Source organism: Panthera pardus, unplaced genomic scaffold, assembly GCF_024362965.1.
Source record: "Panthera pardus isolate Hobbes unplaced genomic scaffold, ASM2436296v1 HiC_scaffold_15, whole genome shotgun sequence".
NCBI classification, from domain to species: domain Eukaryota; kingdom Metazoa; phylum Chordata; class Mammalia; order Carnivora; family Felidae; genus Panthera; species Panthera pardus.
The window spans coordinates 7741529-7765919 of record NW_026526710.1 but is presented as its reverse complement, the minus strand read 5'-3'; the positions used below and the strand labels follow the sequence as shown (position 1 = coordinate 7765919).

The following is a 24391-nucleotide window of genomic DNA, read 5'->3' as shown; positions in this document are numbered from 1 at the left end:
TGAGAAGAGTATGTTGAAATCTTTATTCATTGCAGATTTGTCAGTTTTTCCTTGTTCTACCAATTTTTTTTTTGTTTTTCATATTTTAAAATTCTGTGGCATACCATATGGTTGTGAATATTCACATTCAAGATTGTTTTAATTTATTGTTGAGTTCCCCTTTATTATAATGTAATAATGAACCCTACGTTTTAAAAACATTTTATTGTTTCAGTTATTGTTATTTCTATACCAGCTTTATTTTTATTTGGACTTACCCGGCATATCATTTTCTCCCTTTCATTTTCATTCTTGTGGTGTAGTTTTATTTTGTGTGGCTTTTATAAACAGTATGCAGATAGATTTACTTTATTTTTCAGCTACTCTGATGTATCTTTGTCTTTTTGGTAGGCAGAGAGTGAACAAATATTCCTATCTTTCCAAATTCAGGTTATACTAGCCTTTATTTTCACAGCAATGCAGCCACATTTCCTCTTTAAAAAGTTTCTTTTAAAATGCCAAATGCTCTCTGGGCACCTGGGTGGCTCAGTAGGTTGATCCTTCCGACTCTTGATTTCGGCTCAGGTCGTAATTTCAAGGTTTTGGGATTGAGCTCCACACCAGTCTCTGCACTGTCAATATAGAGCCCAATGCGGGCTTGAACTCACAAACTGTGAGATCATGACCTGAGCTGAAACCACGAGTTGGACGCCTAACCGACTGAGCCACCTAGGCACCCCAAAAATCAAGCCTGTTTAAGTGCTCTCCTTTTTTTGAGTCAGACGCTCAACTGAGTCAGCCAGGCACCTCAAAAATCAAGCCTGTTTAAGTGCTCTCCTTGTTTTCAGAGAAGTTCTTCCCTGATTATGCACCTTTCCAAAATAGCACCCCTCCATTATTTTCTTAGTACCTCATTTCTTTTGTAGCACAAAATTTATTTATTTGTAGATAATTTGGTGGTATTGCTACTATTTATACTGACCATTTTACTTACATGTTGGTTATTTGATATTAGTGAACAGGGGGGTAAGATGTGACAGTACCCCTGAAAGAGTAACTTGATCAAGAGAAGGTATCTAATGGCTTAGGAACCTGGGGCAAGTAAAGAGGAAGAAATACAGACTGTTCAAGAAGGGAAAGAGGATGAGTACAGGGGTACATTTACCGAGAAAAGGAGATATGTAGTCCTCTAGGACTCTGGGGAAGGGTGAGAGAAGTGTAACTTTGGACATGTTTAGGGTAAAATAGAGATTAAATAAAGAATTGCTTGAATTAGACCTGATTTACTGAATAAAGAGTGGAATAATAGATGGAGTTAGAAGGCTTAGAATTCTTGTTAGGTGGAGTGCCCTAAGAGAACAGGGTGAGGCTCCAATTTCAGTTTATGGCAAGTTAAGGTGTTTAGTAGGAGGTTAGAAATGATGCAGGGGCGGGTATAAGTTACACATTGTGCAATCACGCTGATAAGTACCTATATTCTATTGGGGTGAATGTAACATTGATTGAAGGTAGAATGTCATGAATGTGCTGTGAACACTATGTTAAGAAAGGGGGAATGAACTCTTATCCAGCTGTGCTCTAAACCATTGTGACTTTGGGCATAGTCTCCTCCCTGAATTTGAAAGACGTTGACCTTGATCACCTCTACAGTGCTGTTCAATTGGCACACAATGAGAGTCTATGAAATAGACGAAATTGAGTGAGTGATGGTTTAGGTTAAAAGTAGGTGATGGGTGAGAAGAAGCAGAAACAGGTATGGTGCTTAGAATAACCTAACTCTGTCATAACAGTATCTAACGTAACATATCTATAATTGTTTTGTAGAACCCCTTGTTTACAATGTTTATTCACATATCTGAACTCCTTCTACTTAAAAGTAAAAGTTGGTGGGGGTTGGCTTTTGTATCAGACTACCTGAATTTTACTTTTAGACAAATGTCTAGATCAGAGAACTATGACGGTTGTTATGTATCTTCATTGTATCTAGAGATTTGACATAATCTTTCAGAGTATCCTTTGTAGACAAGAAATAGTGAGTGGGTGGCAGCACTCCAGTGAATTTGTAATTTGGGACTTACCTGATAAGATGACACAGGATTCTATTCTCATTGCAGTCTTTGTCACCATTTTTAGTGATGGCGTGGATAAAGGTATTGATGGCTCGCTGATCAAATAGCCAGGACATTAGATAACAGAATCAGAATCAAAGATGATCTCAGCAGGCTTCCACTAAGAGCCAAATATGAGGAGATGAAACGCCATGGATGCCTCTAGTGCATGCCTCTAGTTGGGCCAGCACGCACACTGCACAAGGACAGGAGGCACGGGCTTCCTTCAGATCTTACCTCCATTACTCTCTGTGTGACATATGGCCCCATATTCAAAAGCATAAAAGAATAAGAATTGTGAATTCTCTTTCTCCCTCAGTCATGCCGTGTCATTCCCCAAAGGCAATCAGGATTATTAGGGTTTTAAAGTGTATGCTTCCAGAGAAATTTTATGCCAGTGTAAGCAAATTGTGTGTGTGTATATTCCCCCAATCCGGTCCCGTTTTTATACAGATGGGACTATATTAGCCACAGTGTTTTTGTGCCTTGGTTTTCCCCTCATATTCATGACTTTATGTTGGAGGTTTCCACATATCAATGTGGTCATTTTCTTTTAAGTGGTTGCACAGTATTACTTTGTAGGGATGAATCATAGATCAGAGTTTAGCTAACCATTTCTTTGCTGATGGGCATTTTTGCTGTTTGCAGTATTCATTACAAGCAGTGCTGTAGTCAATAATTGTACAGTAGTTTTATCTATGGAATAAAGTCTTAGCAGTGGTATTGGTAGGTCAAAGGGGGATTCTACTTTCTAATGTCACTGTTGTCCTCCCTGCTCTCCTGTGTCATGTATTCTTTAGAAAAAAAAAAAACAAAAAACACAGAACTGTACAGCTGGAGAGGGTTGTAGGTACCATCAAGTTCTCAAAGTCTGTCCTTGGGCTGGGGGTAGCTACAGGCTATCTCAACATACTTGTCAAGGAAGAATATATACGTTTCACTTTGTGATAGAATGAAAATGTTACCATTTTTATTTCAATTTTCCCTTAAAGCATTATAATTTTATACCTAAGCAAAATTTAATGTTTTGAGTAGTACTCAAAATACAGTTTATAACATTTTAGGGAAATTTTGAGAAGAAGCACATCTTGGAGATGATTTTTTAAATGATAGTTGCCTGGCCTACAGTGACTTTGGTTCATCAGGCAAGTATTCTTGCAAGCTGTCTTGAGAAATGGAGATATTATCACTGGCTTAGGGCCAAAGTTAACAACTTTGTAAGAATGTGCTACTGTAGTAATTTTGAAATTATTTTTCTCCAAGACACATCATTTTTATCAATTTTTAGCTAATTGTGTGGAAAATGGAGAAGTGGAATGCTTTAATAAAATTTTGTGATGAGAAGTAAATTGTAAAAATTAAGTGTAATATTACCAGCCCATTTAGAGACTTGTATTACCTTAGCAGTTGTATATTGGGAATTTATATACAACTGTGTCCTTAATTGCTATTTTTAGATGAACAATTTTAACCATGTTCAATGTTGTAAGCTTGTAAAATTTGATGTTATTGTTATGCCATACCAAACATAAACAAAACTATTTTATCATTGTCCCTAGAATCCGTTAAAAGCCAGTTCAGAAGATAGAAAGATGTTAAGGTAGAAAAATGTTAAGATTCTTTTTCTGTCCTTAGGAGATTATAGTCAGCATAGGACACTTGATGCAAATGAAACAGGAGGCAATCTGCACAATAGCTTTCCAAATTTCATATTGTAGCGTAACTAGTGTCTTTACTTTGTCAACAGGTCATTGTTATGTTACTTGTTCAAGTCAACTACAAGTATATGCTATTAATATCCACAGAGGCAGGCTTTGCTGGGTGATTGATAAAAGTAAAGCTGTATCCCGTCTGTAATTTCTGTGTCTAGCGCTCATTTCCCACCAAAATGGAGAGTTGAATTTCTCACTGTTTCTCTTATAGTGAGCATCTGTCCTGCGCGTTCACATTCTTTCTTCATGGAGAAAGTAACGTGTGCACAAGTGTGGAGATTGCCCAACACCAGCCAATTTATTTAATCAATGAGGAACATATACACATGGCTCAGTCTTCACCTGCACCATTTCAAGGTAAGTAAATGGTGATGTCCCTGTTGCCTACCTCTTCCCCACTCCGTGGATAGTCACCTTGCCCAGTAAGATTTGCAGATGGAGATGTTATCTTAAATGGACATTTTAAAACTAAGCATAAGGGTCAACTTCTGAAGAAGAAAGGAAAGACTACCATTTCACATAAATAGCTTTCTAACTTTTTGCTGAAAGCTTATAGCTTATCACATTTACAACATGGTCTTAGGTGAAGTTGCATTAAGGAATAAAATGTAGAGCATTTCCTTCAGAACCAAAGGAGGTCAATAAGTATTTGAAAAATAGGACCCAATGAGTAACTGACAAATCATATCAATCAAAGGTTTTCATTGTTTTGTTTGTTCCATGGTTTCAGGCATGCAATGACCTACAGAAAATTACTGTTAAATTACTGTTTTTGAAATTTCATCCAGAATCAAATTTCTAGAGTCACAGTTTCTTCAATAATGTTAATAACTTTATTATTTTATTTTAATTAAAGACTGCATTGATGGTAGTTTTTTTATTGTAATTTAACTTAACATTTATATTTTCATTAATTCTCAACCAGTCACCTCAATATCCCCAAAATAACTCCATGTCCATTTTTTCTAACCATGAATTCTAAATCTTTAATTTTGTTTTTGGAATTCAGAATTTTCTATGAATAGCATTATAAATGTTACAGTACTTAAATGTAATAATATTAGATTGAACCATCTGGAAGAATTTTTTTTTGGTTCAGTCTAATTTACTAGAGATGTCTGCTCTGGTCTCAGTATATCCCACAATGTAATTTTTTAAAAACACTGATATTTTAAGGGATTTAAGTAAAATATTTTTATGGACTTATTAACAGCCTGTCATGAGTGTTTAGCCTCCATATTGTTTATGATTGCCTTTTGGTTTCCTACAAATGATTCTGATTTAATTTGATAAAAACATCTGTTCCTTGCCCTAAAGATAATTGAGACTTTTTTTTTTAAGGTAAAAAAAGAACATCGAATCCTCATTTGACTGTGTCCTAATTATTACCTTCCCCCCCCTTACTTTGTAACACATTTTAAACTATATGCCTTATCATTATTTAATTGGGGATCTTTGCTATGTAAACTGCTACAAAATTCAAAGCCCAGTCCTCAAACTGTGCACTTAGGAGTTGTACAGTGTGTGCATATTGTGGATTACCAGAATTATTTAAATATTGTGTTTTCTTGACTGTAAAGGTGTTGAGGACCATCTAACATCATTCTAGACTTTATCACTGAAAATGGAAGTGTTTATTTATGATAATAACGGAAGGAATTCCTAGTCATGAGGGAAGGCAACTAACCTTCTAAGTTGGGAAAGATAATATTAGCATTATCAGGTCTCCATAGACCACCTATTTAAAGGCTTCCTCATTTGCTACTGACGTCCTGAATCGTAGAAGACTTTTGTGGGATGTTATCCTGCTTATTTCCCATGATCGGTATGGAGAAGTTACATTCTTAGGGCAGGTATTGGCCTATAGATAATTATAGTAAAAATAATCAACCATATTGGTGTGGGAATTTCCTAGAAGTATTAATACAGAAACATTGCCCCTGACTCACTGTGTTGGTTGGAATCAGTATTTTTATCCCATCTGGCTCAGTGAGGAACAGGAGAGAGGCAACAAGGAGTATGCGATGTCTACAGCTATCTCTGTCTTGAACGATGTCATATATCAACTAGCTGTTAAAAAAAATTAAAGCCATCCAAAGAAAGAACATCTCATTTTATGACTATGCTGAGATTTTTTTTTTTTTTAGAAATTAGGGTTAAGAAAAAGTTTATCCCCAGAAAAGTGTTGTTTGGAAGGTTAGCCTCACCCCAAGGCCACACACTGGCTGGGTTATATATTATATACAGCATCGTGTTAACTACATTTTTGTGTCTAGCTCAGTGAAAATAACATCAGGTCAAATACTGAAAGAGAAAGATAGAGGGATTTTGAGTCCTTTACTTGGAGTATAATAAATTTTATTTGGAGTTGTTTCATCAACAGACCTTCAAAACAGCCGTAACTGAAATTATAACGTAAGGATTATGTTTCAGACTTGGTACATTAAGACTTTTTGCTATACAGGTTTTCTTTATATCTTATTTTTAAAATTACTACAGACATTCAGGAAGTCTCAGAAACCCTGGGAAGAGTATTCAAGTTCTAGGCAGGTTTTGGGGGAGTGTGTGGATTAAATGGCTTTCTTTTGTTATAAAAGATTCAGTGTTTGCATTGTATAGGCTATTATCAAACAGTTGTGTATACGCTTTAATATACAGATAGTTTATATTTTGTGTGTTGATACAGCTGTCTCATAATATTTTTACCTTCCCCGTTTGATTTCCTTAAAAAATTGACGTGAGTTGAGAGGTGTATAAGTAATAGGTACTAAAATGAGAAACTGTAAAAAATCAGACTTTAAAAGGAGTCAGGAAATAAAGAGCCGTATCCAGTGAGCGATGGTATGCTTCAACCTAAATTACCACATATGCAGCATTACGCTTCAGTAGAAATTATCAAGTTGATCTTTAACATCTGTTTCTCCTCCCTGCCTTAGTACTGGTAAGTCCTTATGGCTTAAATGGCACGCTGACAGGCCAAGCATACAAGATGTCAGACCCCGCCACCCGTAAGTTGATTGAGGAATGGCAGTATTTCTACCCAATGGTGCTGAAAAAGAAAGAGGAGTTGAAAGAAGAAGAGGAGTTGGGATATGATGATGATTTCCCTGTGGCAGTCGAAGTAATTGTTGGTAAGAGAAAATATTTTGCCTGAAGAACTTTATTCTATCTTCTTCATCTTTCTTAATTTAAAAAGATAATCATTGAGATTCATCAAAAATAAGCTCCATAATTCTCCCATCTTTTTTTTATTCTCTTGACACCGTGGTATATGCTGAGTAGTTATCTTGCCTGAAGCACCGAGGTCCCTGTATTCCAAATGCTATTATCATAATGTTGGAGCACATGTTTAAACAGCTATTAACTTAGGAAGGAATGGAGCACATCACTTCTGGCAGGACCTCACGAGCGTCTCATGTTCATCCTTGAGCTTTGCCTCTGACCGCTAGAATAATCAAGTCGGCAGCCTGCTGTGAGCGGTTTCTCAGGCCCGGTTCCCTCCTTGCTCTCTTTCCTCACAGGTGGCGTTCGGATGGTTTATCCTTCAGCATTTGTTTTAATCTCTCAGAATGACATACCGGTTCCTCAGAGCGTTGCCGGTGCTGGAGGCCATATTTCCGTCGGGCAGCAGGGACTGGGGAGTGTGAAGGACCCAAGTAACTGTGGAATGCCTCTCACCCCTCCCACCTCTCCAGAACAGGCTGTAATGGGTGAGTACAATCCAGGCATGTCCTAGGTGGAGGAGGTCACAGAAAAGTACGTGGTTCCCTTGCCGTGGGACGGATGAGCAAACTCACGGTGAGACATGCCTTGTGGAGGAGGTGGAAGGAACACGACAGGGGGATTTTGCAAAATGGAGGAAGAAAATTTTCAGCAAACACAATTCCGGTGCTTCAAAATTTTAATTGTGCTGTGTTAGTCTCCACTCCATTCGGACAGTGTGGTTGCTTCTCTTAAGTTCGGTACACACTTCTATTCCTTTACACAAAATTAGGGCACAAGATGGAGGCTGCTCTTTTTTTCCTTAAACGGTGGAAAACACTAAATCAGAATGGCTGAAGCGTGTGCCCAGTTCACCATTGCCAGCCAAGGACAAGTCTAGGATGATTCTTTCCTTATTATATTATAAAGTTAGACTGGCATCTAGGAACTCCGAATCAAATAATTTGTTCTGTCAGTAATCTATCCACATTAGTGACAAGTATTAATTACATGTGAAAAATTTAAAAATGTCCTTAATGGAAAAATTCAGAAATTGTTTACATTGGGGGCATTTTGCCTTCCTTGTTGAGTGGTATATTTTCTGTGTTAACTTTTTGGTTGTTGTAGTTGACTTCATTTTAATTGGAAATCTAGTCAGTAAGGAAAGGATACTCATCGGACTTGAACTGAAGTGAGATCATTTATAGGCTTTTTTAATGCGGGCCACGTTAGCAAAAGCATCAGAGTAAATAAAGTCTTGGGTGGTGAACTGAAAACAGGCTAGCAAGCATGATACGTACTTCCGTGGTTATTTTCACGAGATGAGATAAGACAGTATTTCAGAATCTCTAGCTTGCTGCTTGGCGTGTGGAGGGTATTCAGTAAATGTTCATGGCTAAGCAATATATTGGGGACAGGGATAGGTACTGTGATTGGATGTACCTAATTTAAAAACCTGGCTGTGTAGCTTTTACTAGGTGAGTTGGCTGTGTTCACTTCTCATGCTTGTCTTGGACCTCCGTCTCCTTCTCTGTTAAGTACCGTGTACTTTACAGAGCTGTCACACATGCTAGGTGACGGGCTCGCCAGAGCTCTGTAAGCAGCGGAGCAGTATGTAGATGGTGGCGTAAGTGGTTTTAAGCGGTACTCAAAACACCAGCTCCAGCACACGTGATTGTGGTATCTAGAAGGAATTATTCGGAAACTGTGTGGAAGGCATACAAGTGGGCAACACGCAGCCTCCTTTGGGAGCAACGCACTTGCTAACACCGTGAAAAAAGGACATCCGACTCTAATTTGGTGCAGCAGAGAATTTGGATGACCTGTTGTGAAAGGATTTGCTCAGTGTTTATTCAAAAAGAAAAAAGAGAAAAACGCTTTGCCAGTTTTGTTTAATAATCATCAGAGAAAAGATCTATTAATATAAAGACTAGAATTATCGGTATTTTGAAAAGTTGGTTAATTACATTTCCTCTCGAGGCTTGGATTTTAAGCACTTGGGCTACATAAGTTGTCATCAGTTTTTGTTTATTTATCTGGTTGTTTTTCTTTTTCCTGGTACTTAGTGAAATTTATATTTAATGTAAAATCGAAAGCCTCCCGTATGCATGATGTCCTGGCATCCTGTCAGTTCAGAACTCTGAATTTCACAATTCAGAAACACCAGGTTTTGTTTATGGTGGTTTTCAGTAGGGACTTCCTCACTGTAGATCTTCAAAATACTTTCCCTGGACTCTGTGTGGGTATCATTGTGCTAAGCCCTGGGTAAATAAGTCCCCTGATGCCTGTGCTCGCTCTCTCTCTCTCTCTCTCTAACTAACTAACTAAAAGCAACTGGAATCTTTGTAAGATGAATTTGTCTAAATTTTCATATGTGATAATAATTATGATACGTTGAAGTATAGCTTAGGACTCCTAATGTTTCATCAGAGTCCTGCTCAGCCTTGTCATTTGTGTAATGACTAACATTGCACATTGACGTTTTCCTAGATACAGGACAAAATGGGTTCCCTTTTCCCCTAAGATGGCCAAGAATCTCCTAGATTAGCAGGGGAAGGAGGGCCAGCTGGTTTTGGTGAAATCATTCATGCCACACGTGGATAGGTACATCAGCTTGCACCTTCTGTTTATAGAGATAATTTTGAGAAACAATATTCAACATGTATTTGACAGCATGGAGTACAAGTCTTATTTAATTCCCTTTGAGATATCATCCACCTTTTAGTTCAGTCATTAAAAACTACTGAAAAGCATGAACTCAGTTTTAATCAAGAAAGACTGTGCCTTATTTTCCCCACCTGTCTCTTTCTTTGTTCATAAATTATCCCTTATGGTGCCATGGACATATGATCTCTTTAGCTAAATTGAAAGCTGTTTGGGGGACAAAGGGCTGTGTTTTCTATTTCTGTTTATTTCTCCACTTTTCCTAGTTTTATAATAAGCATTTGAAAATCCATTATAAAATTGAAATGAATTACTTTGTATCACAAACCAAGTAAAGATGAAAGATGGTAATGAAAGACCAAATTTCTTGTCTCCTTTAACTTAACTCATTTATAATATAATAATACTTTTATAGGGAACAAGCAAGCAGTCTTCAGTTCCTTAGAATCGTAAGAATTTTGACACTGGTTTTTGTTTTTTGTTTTTTTAAGATAGAGCTAAGCCTAACCATTCAACTTATATAACAGTAGTGTTCCATTGTTATCAGGACTATTAATTTGTGGTATTAGGATGTTTGTTTATCTTTCAGATGAGGGTAGAGATTTCTAGGGTGCTTAAAATTGATTGTTTCGGTCAAGATGTTTTTTTGATCATAGTTCGGTTGAGAATAAAACCCAGGGTTTATTTATGAAGTCAAAGAGATGAAAGTAATTGAATCAGAATCTAATACTGAAAATCAACTTCAGTATTTGTCTTGTATGAGATAGAAGTAGTAAAATACTCATAACCAATAATCAGTATTACCAGCAATCATAATCAACATAATAGAAAGAAATGGATTACATACCAACTGTAGTTGGGAAAACTCAGTGGAGTTATTAGAGAGAAACTAGTGAATAATCCTCTGATACAGAATGTCGAGACAACCTCTTTCAGTGTTTTAGCACTAAGCTTTCATAAATAGTGTCAGGCAAAAGGACAGACAGTTCCACACACAAATTTGAAATCTGACCTTGTTAAAAGCTTTGTGCCATTAGGTTCTTTTCTCCTACCCAGGGCACTGGGTGCAGTTGCACAGCCGTTAAGCTAAATGAGCATAAAGCTCCCTCTACTGTTTTGTTCTTCCTTGAAACTTATTTATTGTATTGGGGATTTAAGAATTTAAAACAATCTATTCATGTTTACATTTTTAATGTTACTGTGTGAACCCTTACAAGTAAGTTGTCTCCGATATCTGTAGAGTAGGAATGCCTCTGTGTGGGCACGCCCTTGGGGTGCGTGAGTGTTGATGTGTTTAACTATTTTAGGGAGAACGCAGAGAAGCATACAAAGTGGCGGTCTACAAATTATGCTCATAGTTACAGATAGTGCTGTTGCCAGGGGGGTGGGAACAAAGCTACATGAATAATACGAGTTTCAACAATCAAAATATTTCTGTTAAATAAGCTTGCGGTCTATGTACAAGGAGACCTTTTCGGATAATTTTCACATTACAGATTGTCTTTCTTTTTCAGGGGAGAGCGGAGGTACGCAGAGTGCGGTCAGTCACCTAGGTTCCCAAGATGGGGGGATGATAACTATGCACAGTCCAAAGAGATCGGGGAAGATTCCTCCAAAACTCCACAATCACATGGTCCATCGAGTCTGGAAGGAATGCATCCTCAACAGAACCCAGTCCAAGTATGACTTCTGCGTTCTGTCTGGGTCATGCTTCAGTAGCCATCTCTTTGATTACTACATGAAGAGTGTCAATCACATTGTGCCACTGGGTGACCAAACCTGAGGGGTCATTGGATTCGTAGTTCATTTTTTTTTTTTTTTTAACTTAATAGCACAAAATTCAAAGCAAGGATGTTAAAGATGTTTACTTTACTGAATTTGATTATTTAGGAAATTTTGAAGTTCTGGTCATCTCAAGATTGGCACAGTATTCATCTGGCATTTTTTTAGCACAGATGGTTTAGGACAGTAGTCAGTGGGTGTGGTTTTCCTTCGGATACCAATTTATGAATGTTTTCTATTTACAAAGGGAAATGACCTTTGTCGCATTTTCTGTGACATTGGCCTTCTGTTTTAAATGACAATACAGTTCTGAACTGAACTGATGACAGAGGGGTGTTTACCAGCAGCTGTGCTTCTGTTGGTTGATTTGGGGAAGCCATATTCTTTTCTTCCCCTACCAGACTTTGCTTCCTTCCTTTCCTCCCCTACCACCTATCCTCCTGCTCTCCCTCCCTACCTTCCTTAACATTATTGTGGAAAAGAGGAAGAATTGATTCTCAGAAGAGACTGCTGATGATTATTTTAGTTGCATGAATGAAAGCAAATAGTAGTCGATAAATACTATTCTACTTATCCAAATTTACGTAAACAGATTCAGCATATTTTCACATCTCTTTTGATAGAACTGAGATGTCCCCTTTTTTGCCTGAGGAAAGTAAACAAATGAGTCTTCATTCTCTAGAACAGAATAAATATGGATGCTCTTGCCAATAACTGCTAAGAACTCCACTCCTTTTAGAAATTAATTAAGTGTTCTTCAGTGACTACTTAGAGTTCTGTATACAGATTTAAAACCTGTCATTTGGATCGAGCTTTTAGGAAATTCATACTATATATTTATTCCTCAGTGAATTGGTCCTGGAGTAGGCTGCTGATGAAGATATAGTACATAAAATCTAGAATAATTGCAGCGGGAGATTATATATCATGTTATAGAATTAAAAAGATATCTTTAGTCACTAAAAAATGATCCTTTTCTTTAGAATAATTGGTACAGGTGTTTTCACCTCTATCTACAATGCCTAGATGATTTCCAAGTTAACATTTTCTTTTTCTTTTCCTGTCATTTACTGTCTTTGATTTTTGTCACCACTAACCTATCACCTTCGCCAACTCTGACAGCCCTTTGTGGCAGCAGCACAGAGCAGGGAAGTGACACTCAGAAAGGCAGGGGAGGGTAGAGAGCAAGAGAAGTCCCTCCAGAGCCGTCATTGAAGCACTTTGCAATATCAGCTGTGGCAGAATCAGCAATACAAAAATACTGCCCGGTGTTTTCTTGTCACTGTGTAATAACAGACACTGCTTTTTGCTCCCAATTACCAGTGACATGTAAGAGGTAATTTTTTTCTTGTCTTGAATTCGCATTACAAGTGTACAGTGCTGCCCTTAAATGCTAGTAAATACAGGAGTTTTAAGAATGATTTAAATAGTCTGTCCCAGGGCATATAATTCACAGATGCTGCGAAAAGATAATTTTAAAAATTTCGGTTATTTCTACAAAATTTAGGTGGCTTTTTAAAGCAACGGCCCACAGTGCCAGGTAGTGTTTTAATTGCTCTGTGTGTCACCCATGTTCAAATGTACTTTATTCTTAAACAGAAGTATTTTGGATCCTGCTTCTTCTAGTGCAAAGAACAAGTTGGTCCCCCCCCCCCCACATCCTAGCCTTGGGTCGCTTTGAGCCATCTCTCAGCTAGCTAACATTACTATGTGTAATATATTTGGGTCTTTTAAACATTTTTCTCCCAGAGCTACGAATATTATCTCATGTTGACACAACTCACCTTTTTAACCTTATGTAGGAGGAGCCAGATGTCGACTCCAACTCTTGAAGAAGAGCCTGCTAATAATCCTGCTACTTGGGATTTTGTGGATCCAACCCAAAGAGTCAGCTGTTCTTGCTCTAGGTAGGTGGTGGACGAGGCAGAACGGGGGTCGGATCGGATGGTGGCACCTTTTGTCGGCTGTGTCTCCCGGACTCTCAGACCGCTTCTTCCCCATCATTTTGTTTTGCCTTTTCTGTTCAGCCTTCTTCCTCCTCCAGTAGAGAAGAAAAAGATAAGTCTTTTCTTCTATGCAGATGGTACGGTTTTTTGGTCAGGCCTCAAAAAGAGCTTTGTTAGATGACGGGCCCTGTGATCCAATTGTTCCCACAAGTTTCTTCACAGTAGCTACCTCAAAACCAAAGGCCTCAGTTTGATAAGACAGTCTCTTCCCCTTTAAGTGAGTTTACCTCATAATTCTTAATTTTAAAGTAGAGATAAATATTAAATAAGTTGGCTAGAACTCATAGGATTTGGATTAAACAGGCCTTCCATAGATAATTTGTTTTGTTATTGGTACTGGTGTGTTTTGATGCTTGAGGCAGGTATTTGGTAACAACATCTGCCAATGGCTAAAATTCTTGTTCATTCATTTAGATATTTGAATAGAACCTTGAGTTGATCTCTGTAGAAAATTTTTGCTCTCATGGGTATTACCTTGACTTATCACTCCTTGTGGTACTGGAGTCCTGTTGTCCTGGGCACTCATGAGGGTTCTTCGGTTTCTTTTCTTTTCTCTTCTTTTCTTTTCTTTCTTAATTTATTTCGAGAGAGAAAGAATGAGAGCGTGCAAGTGGCAAAGGGGGTGGGGGGAGAGAAAGAGAGAGAGAGAGAGAGAGAGAGAGGATATGAATCTTAAGCAGGCTCCATACTCAGCACTGAGCCCAACGCAGGGCTCAATCCCACAACCCTGGGATCATGACCTGAGCCAAAATTAAGAGCTGGTTGCTTAACCGACTGAGGCACCTGGCACCCCCAGGTTCTTGGATTTCTTAAGTGTGTGTCAGCCTTACCCCCAGCTCAGCTGACTGTTGAACATGTGATGGTGATTATTCACTTAATGAGCAACTAGGAGTAGCTTTGCTTCCAAACTGTGTATTTTCACATGGGATACTGCTCAGCACTTAGAAAAAGTTCAGTGGAGATCATGCATATTAAGAAAAAGGCCATTCATTTCCCTAGTTTTGATAGGGGTTCTTAATGTGGCATAAATAAGTTGGCTTCCGAGTAAGGAGGCAGTCAAATGACCCCTGAGAATATATGCAAACTGTGTGTGTGTGTGTGTATGTGTGTGTGTGTGTGTGTGTGTGTGTACGCATGCACATGCGCATGTGTATACACACTTAAACAACAGTTTTGACACCACCTTCCTGTCCTCCCCTGCCCTTATTGTTGATTCTCTTTGTCAAGCTCTGCCTTACTAGTCAGCCTTTTTTTTTTTTTTCCTTTGAGAAACATTGTAAGTATCAGCCTAATAAAACTCACTATTGATTTTTTCAAAGAGGATGTTTTTGAAGAAGTTGCTCCTCTCTGAGCATGTGAGAATCTCTCTCTGATCTCAGGGTAGGTATAGTATGTCAGCTGAATCTGTTTTACTTCTGTTTCTTGGCCATTGTAAATTGTGTGACAAAAAGCATTTTCCTATTAACATGGATTTCTAAGCAGCCTACAGCCAAGTTGTAAGCCACCTTTAGAAAGCACCTGGGATAACAACGTTAGTGTATTTAACTTTGCTTGTGCCTTCGTCTTGTTTTTGGTCTTAATCTAGATTTTTCACCTTTTTACTGATTTCTGTGACATTTTTATTTGGCACCTCAAGTTCTTTTTACCTGAAGTGTAAATAAATAACACGTTTTCTTTTGTCCCTGAAGTTAATCCTTTTTCTTCTTCACCAGATCCTTACCTTCAGGTCTGTTTTGTAGTTTTGCATTTGGTTCTGTTGAGTCCCAAATACTTATCTCTAGACGTGACTTCCCATATATGCTTTAGTCTTATATTTACGGGGGTACCTTTGAGAAATACCCTTGATATTGACAAGTCTCTTTTCTCACAGATCAGGCACATTTTTTTAAGTCACCATTTTCCCTTCTCAGCCTAGAGACATTATTATTTATATATTTTTCTTCCATTTTATAGATGATTTTTATCCTTGTATTTCACAATGACTTCCTTTGAAATATCTATGATAGTAATTCTATTTTCCCCATTCTTTTAGCCACTGTGTGTGTTTCTACAATGTTTGGCCCTGCTTCTGGTTTCTTCCCACCAATGGACCACCCATATAGTTAGCTTTCTGAGCCTGATCTGCCTGCCTGCTCCATGGAGGCCTTTTACCTGTTCAGAGATTTGCAGTGATAGTCTGTTACTTACTGATGTGTCCCTAATTGTAACCATTTCACAATGTAGCTGAGTCGTTAAGTACAATTGAAAAAAAGATGACTTTATATGAGATTATCTAGTTTGCAAAAAGTCCTTACTTTGAAGAGGCTATCATAAAATATCTATCAAAGGATTGGTGTGGTTAAATGCTCTGAGAAAGTCCAAATGAAAAAGTTTTATGTAAAAGACTTTTAGAGCTTAGGTTTTAAAATAAGCACCCCTAGAAGATTTGATTGAGATATTTTTCAGATGAGACATTCACCTCTTACTGTGGTATGGTGCCCTGCAGATTTAAAGCACAATTTTTACCTTATTGACAATAGCCTTATGCTTAAACAACCTTCTTCAAAGTCAGAATTTTTTTTTTTTTTTTTGAGTAGCAAGGACTTTAGCAAGAGTCTTTTTGGATTATCTACTGCAGGATTACCAAACCCATTATGGAATGGTCCACTCCTCACACTGTTTAATGGCCTTATGGGGCAGGGTGGCCATCCTGCTGTCCCACTAAACCATCCCATTATGCCACACAAATCCGTTTTACTGCCCACTAGGGCATCATTTAGTGCAATGCAGCAGTAATTTAATGCCACCCTAGCGGCCTCAGAGAGTTACTGCTACACCGGCAGGAGAGCTTACATGTTTCCCTGGGTTGATTTATATATTGGGAGGAACTGGCTGACCTGCTATATAACTTTGTTGCACAGATTAAACCTTGGCGTCGTCTCGTGGGCCCTTACTGAGCAATAGCTCACACCTGTGCTTACCAAGAAGTGTGTTAGGGTATGAGCAGACTTGCCATCCGGCTCAGCACAGGTGCATTTGTGTACATGTGTGCTTTTAGTAGTCACTCCCCCTCTTTTTACTTCTAAGTTTGTGAGTCTGTAAGATCCAAAGTTGTCTTTCCTTCCTTCTTTTTTCCGATAATAGTGGCATATAAGGCTTGTAGTCCGCTTATTCTATTAAATATTTGTAGGATCGACCCTTGGTTTCACACTTCGGGGGAAAATAGCATAATTATTTTGTTCCCGATTGACAAGACTACAAGCTGTTATAAACCATTCTATATTGGACTTAGTAGAGTGTTGTAAGATAGAAATTGGAAGCTTTTTTTTCTCTCTTTCTTGGCAAATGATCTCATTACTCTTGGTTTTAACATGCAGTGTGAACACGTTATCTGAGTCCCTTACCAAATTTGAAAGATTTGGGGATTTTGCAAATCTGTCTTTTGGTACGCGCTAGCGACGTTAAGTCCATCTCTTACCGGCTGGATTGTGTGCGATTGGTTCACTACTCTCTGTCAGAGTGTGTCGCAGTTTTTGTCATTATAAAAATAATGAACCTGGAGACCTTTTCCGTGTGTTAGTGCAGCCAGTGTGTGCTTAGAAGGTACAGCCTTCTGAGAGGCATCTCTTTTGTAACGTCATAATGGTGCAGGGATGTCAGACTTCCAGAAGAGTGCGCTTGTTCTCAGGTGTGTGTTTCTTAGCCTGATTTTAATTCTCATTTCAGGCATAAGCTTCTAAAACGTTGTGCGGTGGGACCCAGTCGACCTCCCGCAGCATCTCAGCCAGGGTTCGGTGCAGGACCGTCATCATCTTCATCTCTGCCACCTCCTGCTTCCAAGCACAAAACGACAGAAAGACCAGAAAAGGGAGACAAGCTGCAGAAGAGACCCTTGATACCGTTTCACCACAGGCCGTCTGTGGCTGACGAGTTCTGTGTGGAGCAAGATACACCAGGACAGAAGCTAGGGTTGGCAGGGATCGACTCCTCCCTAGAGGTGTCTAGCAGTAGGAAGTATGATAAACAAATGGCCGTGCCTTCCAGAAATACAAGCAAGCAAATGAATCTGAATCCTATGGATTCACCTCATTCCCCTATTTCCCCTCTGCCGCCAACACTCAGCCCTCAGCCACGAGGTCAGGAAACGGAGAGTTTGGACCCGCCATCTGTCCCTGTGAACCCAGCCCTCTATGGAAATGGGCTGGAACTCCAGCAGTTGTCAACTCTGGATGACAGAACTGTCCTCGTAGGCCAAAGACTGCCTCTGATGGCAGAGGTCAGCGAGACAGCCTTATATTGTGGGATTAGGCCCTCGAACCCGGAGTCGTCAGACAAGTCGTGGAACAGCTACCGTCTCCCGCCCGTTGACGATGCTGAGTTCCGGCCTCCAGAGCTCCAGGGCGAGAGGTGTGATGCCAAAATGGAGGTAAACTCAGAGAGCACCGCGCTGCAAAGGTGAGGAGACTCTGTCCCACCCACCCGATCGCCCGCCGACCGAGGCATAGGGTCTCGAGGATCAGGGCTACCCTCCTCATGTCTCCATTCTGTCCCTCCAGAGCCAAATGAAGGAGGCTTTTCTTCACCATTCGAGACTCTGCATTTGGAAAGTGTTTCAAAGTCAAGTGCTTTGTCCTTCTTGAGTTTTCGCACGCATGCACACACGTGTCGTTGTTTAAACATGTTGGCATATAAAGGTCTCATTATGGCATTTAGTACATTCGTACGGATGTATTTTTGGCCTGCTGTTCGTTAGTCAAAGAATGTAGCTTGATGAGACTTTCCGTATTGTGGTCAGTGCCACCTTTATATGCTGACACTTTTAAGCAGGGCTTCGGGTGCATTCAAGTGTGTATCCTGCCTCCAGTAATAATACTATTTATAGTGCTTTTGAGCTGCCCCGTTATTCTTCACAGTTTACACAGACCATCTCAGGTACTCTTCACCACCACCATATTACTACTTTATTTCATAGCTGAGAAAGAAGCGAGGGTCATGCAGTTAGTCACTGACGTAGATTGAACTTGAACCTAGACAGTCTGTTCTTAAAGCCCATCTGTGCTCTTAACCGGAATCCGTGGAATCAGAGACAAAAGCATCTACTCCTCACAAAGACCTACTAAATTTTATTTGTGAACGTACTCTCTAAAAGAACTTCTTTATAGAGATAAATTTTCTAAGTTTCATTTAAGCTTTGCAAATGCTTTAAATCATAAATGCTGCTTTTTTTTTTTTTTTAAACATCAATCTTTTTACTTTAGCTTGCTTAAATCATTGTTTGTTTTCCCTTTTAGACTCTTAGCACAACCTAACAAACGGTTTAAAATCTGGCAAGAAAAGCAGCCCCAGATGCAGCCACTCCACTTCCTTGACCCATTGCCTCTGTCTCAGCAACCTGGAGACAGTTTGGGAGAAGTCAATGATCCATACACCTTTGAGGATGGCGACATAAAATACATCTTTACGGCAAACAAGAAATGCAAACAAGGGGCAGAGAAAGATTCCCTGAAAAAGAATAAGGTACCATTTAACATAGAGGGTGTCCAGCATGGTGTGGGTTTTGATCTCTGTCAGTACAACATGTGTGGGAAAACTTCTGAGGCAGAATGTTTGAGATAGTCTTGCCTGATTGCTCTGTCCCCATATTCATGCTCTTGGTACTATTGTATTGAACAGCGTATTGTTCCTTTTTATGTCATGGCTCACCTTTGTTTAAGAGTCCGCTGAGCATAAATGAAGCCTCATATTTTCCAGGCTGTAGCTTGTACAGTGCATGCTTCCTCTCATACGCTAATTCTGGTTGGCCTATGCTCCCTGCTCCCTTCTTTTTAATTATTATTCCAAAACACCCAAAATGTGAAGAAGAAATAGGCTGATGACAGTGTCTATTGTTTATTGAGTGCTTGGTATGTCTGCCATACCAAGTGCTTTATATATGTGTCTGAATGAATACCAACACTACCTCCTGGCTTATGTCGGTGTTACTTTTACTGGTTTCATTGTCATAAAAACGAGTACTGGGGGTGTGTGCTGTCTTTAGCCTTAAATTTTATAGCATTCCAAAATACTGGCCATTTGAAGAGGTATTCTTGAGAGTAGAGGAAGTAGGACAATTAAGAAGCCAGTACCATTCCGGAAAATGCTTCCAGGATTCTTTTACAGAGATCTGTCTGGGTCCAGAAAGCTCGAACCGCAGTTCAGCATCTAAAATGTTATTAAAGGCAGCTTTTAACACCACGGCAGGACTGTAGTCAAATGCCACCAGTACTGATTAGCCATGAAACCCAGATTGACTCAGAATGTGCCATAGGATTGGAGGGAAAGTGTGGGAGTTTGGGGTTCTGTTTAAATTCAGGGAAAAGGACCGATCTTTTATTTCCCTTGGTTGCATAGACCATGGTTTATCATACTTGTGCTCATAACAAGTTCCATTCTCCCCTCTAATTCTTTGTGTTCTCCCTCATATTGCACACTTTGGGTTGGTGTTCATGTGTTTTGTTTGGCTGAATTTATTATACAGTCAGAGGATGGATTTGGTACCAAGGATGTCACTACACCAGGTCATTCCACGCCGGTGCCTGATGGGAAAAATGCCATGTCTATTTTCAGTTCTGCTACTAAAACAGGTGTGTACAATGACTATTTGCCTCACTTGGATTGTTGCTAAAGTAAAATGCAAGGGAGATGCTTCTCAATTTAGAATTACATTTTCACTGTAATACCAATAATTTGATCTCATCTTGAATTTTTCATTGTTTGTTTTTCAGTTATTTTCAAAACTGATAAACATATTTGGAAATAATTGTCTCTAAATTTAACTGAAAACCTAGGGAAAAAATTCACAGGCAGGTCTGCTCATTGAGACCCATGTCCTCTCCTCGGTCCTCTCTCGGTGAAGTTGTTCATTCTGGGTCTTCGCCTCCTTCCCTGCAGATGTCCGGCAGGACAGTGCTGCTGGCAGAGCCGGCTCCAGTAGCCTTACCCAGGTGACAGATCTGGCACCTTCCCTGCACGACCTAGACAACATCTTTGATAATTCCGATGACGACGAACTTGGGGTGAGTCTGCCGTGGCTCCACAAGCAGGAACTTCCCGAAATGGGAGGATGTGTGTCACTGTTGGAGTTCCTCCTTACTGTTTGGTCTGCTGAATTTGGGGGCCCTGTTTCAGGTTCAGAATCCTCTTCAAAAACGTTGGTATACCTTGAAAGGATTCTAAAAGTGGCTCGTGTCGTCTCTAACGCGCCTTGGGTTCTGTTTGTTGATGGTTGGTTTTTTTGTTTTTTTATTATTAGTGTTATTCCTGTTGTAAATATTAAAATCTTTCACATTCAGTATATGTACTGCTGAAGCGAGCCCAAAAATCTTCACATTTAGTTTAAAAACATTTTTTTTAAAGACTGAGCGCTTTTTTTTCTTTTAGGTTTTATTTATTTATTTTGAGAGAAACAGAAAGCGAGTGGGAGAGGGGCAGAGAGGGAGAGAATCCCCAGCAGGCTCTGTGCTGTCAGCATGGAACCCAACATGGGGCTCGAACTCACAAACCACGAGATCGTAACCTGAGCCGAAACCAAGAAGTAGATGCTTAGCTGACTGAGCCACCCGGCTGCTCCTTTCACAGTTAATTTTTAAATCCTTCTAACTATCATGAGACTAGTAGAAGTGTATTATGTAGACCCTTTAGCTCAGATTTTAAAGATAATGCCCATAACGTTTTATTCATCTCATCAGCCAGAAAGTAGTCTACATTTTGAGAGATAGACAAGTATGATGCATAGTTTTTAAGGTTATGACACCGTAGTGGGGAAGTAGGCTTTACGTACAAAGAAGTTAAATAATACCAGGTATGATGTGGTTAAAGTGACAGATAAAATTTAAAATTCTTGGGTGAACAGCTGAACTGAGTCAGGAAATTTGTGTCCTCATCCTCCTAACCACCTCTGTACTTTTGGGCAAATGGAAGTACCTATAATTTCTGGGGGGCCTAGAAATGAGTAAGATAGGCCCTCTCTTCAGAGAAGTAAGTTTATTTTTCTATCACTTATGTACTTACCTTCCTTCCCTTCTGCCCTTTTCCCATATATTTGTTAATCACTTGATGATCAGTTCCGTTGTGACATGTACATGAGGTTACAAATATTACCACCCTTATACTTGAGATACTCACAGACCTCAGGAGAAATAGCTTGTAAATAAATGTAAAAATATACTTCAAAAATACACACACACACACACACACACACACACGTGCGCATACTTATTACTGACAGTGTAGTAATTGACTTGCATCTAAAGATGCTGGGTGTTCAAGTACGAAGTGACAGGCAAACAGTGTTTAAGTTAAGGCTTAAACTTTAAGTAGGAATCAGAATTCTAAAGCCTGTTCTCACTGTAAAATAAAATGTATCTGATTAACCGATATTATACACTATTAGTAATGTAAGTACTTAGAAGATGATATCATAATGGCCTTCAAGAATGGATTTGACTTGAGATGTGGAAAGACAGGGTTATTGAGATAGAGGGGAGAGACATCAGTTTGAGCCTGGAATGAGCCTTGATTAAGCAACAAGAACGAACTAGCTTGGGGTTGGGGGGATAAAGAACAGACCATTGGTCTGCTCTCTGACTGGTGGGTAAAGATTGACAAGGTTAAGAAGGTTTTTGACCATCCTTATGGCTTTGGACTTTGAACTCGGCCTGTAATATGTTCCTCTGTGAAGGCTGCTGAGTGTGGACCTGAGCTGGCTTCCATCAGTCTCTTACACAGAAAGCAGGGGTACTGTTGGGTAACTTTCATTGGATTAAAACACAAGGACCTAAATTCAGGCAGTGGCTGCATGAAGGAAAAGGACATGGCGAGGAGAAAAACATTAGTACAAGAAATGACATGTTTCCTTGTGGTAGATCTGGGCATCGGAGAGCCATTTGGAACGTGACTGTCGCCCTAAAGCCGGGTATTGTCTGGGATTGGTTTTGATGATCCTTAGGGTTTGGTTAGATGCTTCGGTAGTGATGGTGGGGAGGAAATATGAAAAGGAATTAAAGAGAAGTAGAAAGAAGTAAGAAAAGGGAAAAAGCAAGCGTTACAGAGCAGCTGGGGGCTGTTCACCACCACCATCCCTAGTGATTACTGTTGGTGTCCGAGCCCCTGCACTTACTCTCTGTATAAATCATGTATTACTGTTGGACTAAGTGAAGATACATTTACTTTTTTTTTTTTTTTAATATAGTTTTAGGAACGTTAATGTGTGATGGAGGGTTGGACATTTTTAATCTAATTTTCATTTCTCCGAAATGTTTGTTTACTCTGATTTCTAGCCTGGCATTTCATCAAGAGAATCATTCACCTTAGAACCGTTTTTGCTAATTTGTCTTACTGATAACTGGCATTATGTGGCTGTTGTCCACGTTTCATCTCAGATGTCTTTGAATTTAATTTCACATTTCAACTCTATGTCATTGAATAAATACACATAAAGGCTTTCTGTTTGTGAGAATCTTTTTTCTTTTGGTCACCAATTCATTTGAGTTCTTAAAGATAATCTTGCCTGTTAAAAGACTTAATTTATTTTGAATAACAAAGAAAATTCCTCTGCATATTTCAGTAATTTTATATGATATGGTTATGTTTTATGAAGAAGAATAGTAAATGTGGGAATAGGAGTAGAAGACACATGTTCGTGTGTGTGTGTGTATGTGCGTGCGTGCGTGTGGTGAAAAATGAAAGCGTAATACTTTGGGAGGACTTGAGGTCACTTCTTTTAACTGCCTGCTTCCAAACAGAAGGAAAACCAGACTGATAATTAATTACTACTTGGAGGCACCACCCTAATTTAATTATTGTGTCCCTGAAACCACTTCTCTAATCACCTGGGAGGAAGATTTGCTTAAGGTCTGCAAGTTCTGCTTTGCTGGTGCAATCTGCCCGTACAAGATCTGTGCAGAGACTTAGTCACTCTGGTTCTCATTCTTGATAAGCTTGTAGCCTTCTCCTTTGCTTCACTGTCTGCTGGTATTACCAGAAGTTCGCTTGGTAAATCTGTGTAAGGAAGCATCTTTCCTTTATTCCAGAATATCAGTAGGCACATGTTAAGAAATAGTTGACTAATGGGGCGCCTGGGTGGTTCAGCCGGTTGAGCGTCTGACTTCAGCCCAGGTCGTGATCCCGCACTTCAGGCGTTCGAGCCCTGCGCCGGGCTCTGTGCTGGCAGCTTGGAGCCTGGACCCTGCTTCGGATTCTGTGTCTTCCCTGCTGTCTGCCCCTCCCCCACTTGCACTCTGTCTCTCTGTCTCCCAAAAATAAACAAACATTTTAAAAAATCGAAAAACAGAAAAAGAAGTAGTTGCGGCTCTACTTGTATACACGTGTGTTGCCCTGGTTTAATAATAATAATCTTTCCTTAGGCTGCATCACCTGCGCTGCGCTCATCCAAAATGCCTGCAGTTGGGGCAGAAGACCGGCCTCTTGGGAAGGACGGAAGAGCTGCTGTTCCGTACCCACCAAGTAAGAGAAGGACATCGAGCTTTGCCGCGCTATTCGCAACTTACACAGACTGTTCTCATACCCACTGGTGCCTCATCTGAGACTCCCCTCTCCCCGCCTCTTTGTCTTTCAACGGAATATTAACTGCAAGTGAAAACTTGTACAACTTAGAATTCCTTCAATGGCAGGCAGCTAAGACACCGTCTTCGTTTGAGTTCCTTTTGCTTTTGTTTTCAAATTAAGAATTAACTTTTGTGGTTTAAAATGTGGAAAAACATGTTTTAGGTTTGTTTCTCTAATAGCCTTTTTCCCAGTAGAATAAATGCTACGCAATGATTTTTAGAATGATATTCCACTATAAGAGTGTGATGTTTCAATTTTCATAAATTTAATTTACACAAGAATGATGAACGTTTGTTTTCTATGGTCCTTTTCCTAATTCATACTGAGCTTTTTGTGTTTCCTTTTGAGATCAACT

The 24391-nt window shown here is 39.4% G+C and overlaps 1 protein-coding gene and 1 long non-coding RNA gene across 3 annotated transcripts in view; one reads left to right on the top strand and one right to left on the bottom strand.

The window, feature by feature from the left end:
• Window positions 1-24391, top strand: part of MED13L (mediator complex subunit 13L) — a 302839-nt gene that overhangs the window by 238908 nt on the left and 39540 nt on the right. For both annotated transcript variants that reach the window (XM_019467349.2, XM_053902081.1), the window contains exons 5-14: window positions 4011-4156; window positions 6736-6930; window positions 7321-7509; window positions 11179-11344; window positions 13249-13353; window positions 17158-17886; window positions 18723-18948; window positions 19949-20054; window positions 20362-20486; window positions 23835-23934. In XM_019467349.2, the coding sequence (XP_019322894.2) occupies window positions 4011-4156; window positions 6736-6930; window positions 7321-7509; window positions 11179-11344; window positions 13249-13353; window positions 17158-17886; window positions 18723-18948; window positions 19949-20054; window positions 20362-20486; window positions 23835-23934 (2087 nt within the window). The remainder of the gene's footprint in view (window positions 1-4010; window positions 4157-6735; window positions 6931-7320; window positions 7510-11178; window positions 11345-13248; window positions 13354-17157; window positions 17887-18722; window positions 18949-19948; window positions 20055-20361; window positions 20487-23834; window positions 23935-24391) is intronic.
• Window positions 13230-17040, bottom strand: LOC128776999 (uncharacterized). Its single transcript, XR_008422129.1, has 2 exons — window positions 16910-17040; window positions 13230-14023 (listed from the first exon to the last, which is right to left on the bottom strand). It is a non-coding gene; the product is annotated as an uncharacterized LOC128776999 (long non-coding RNA).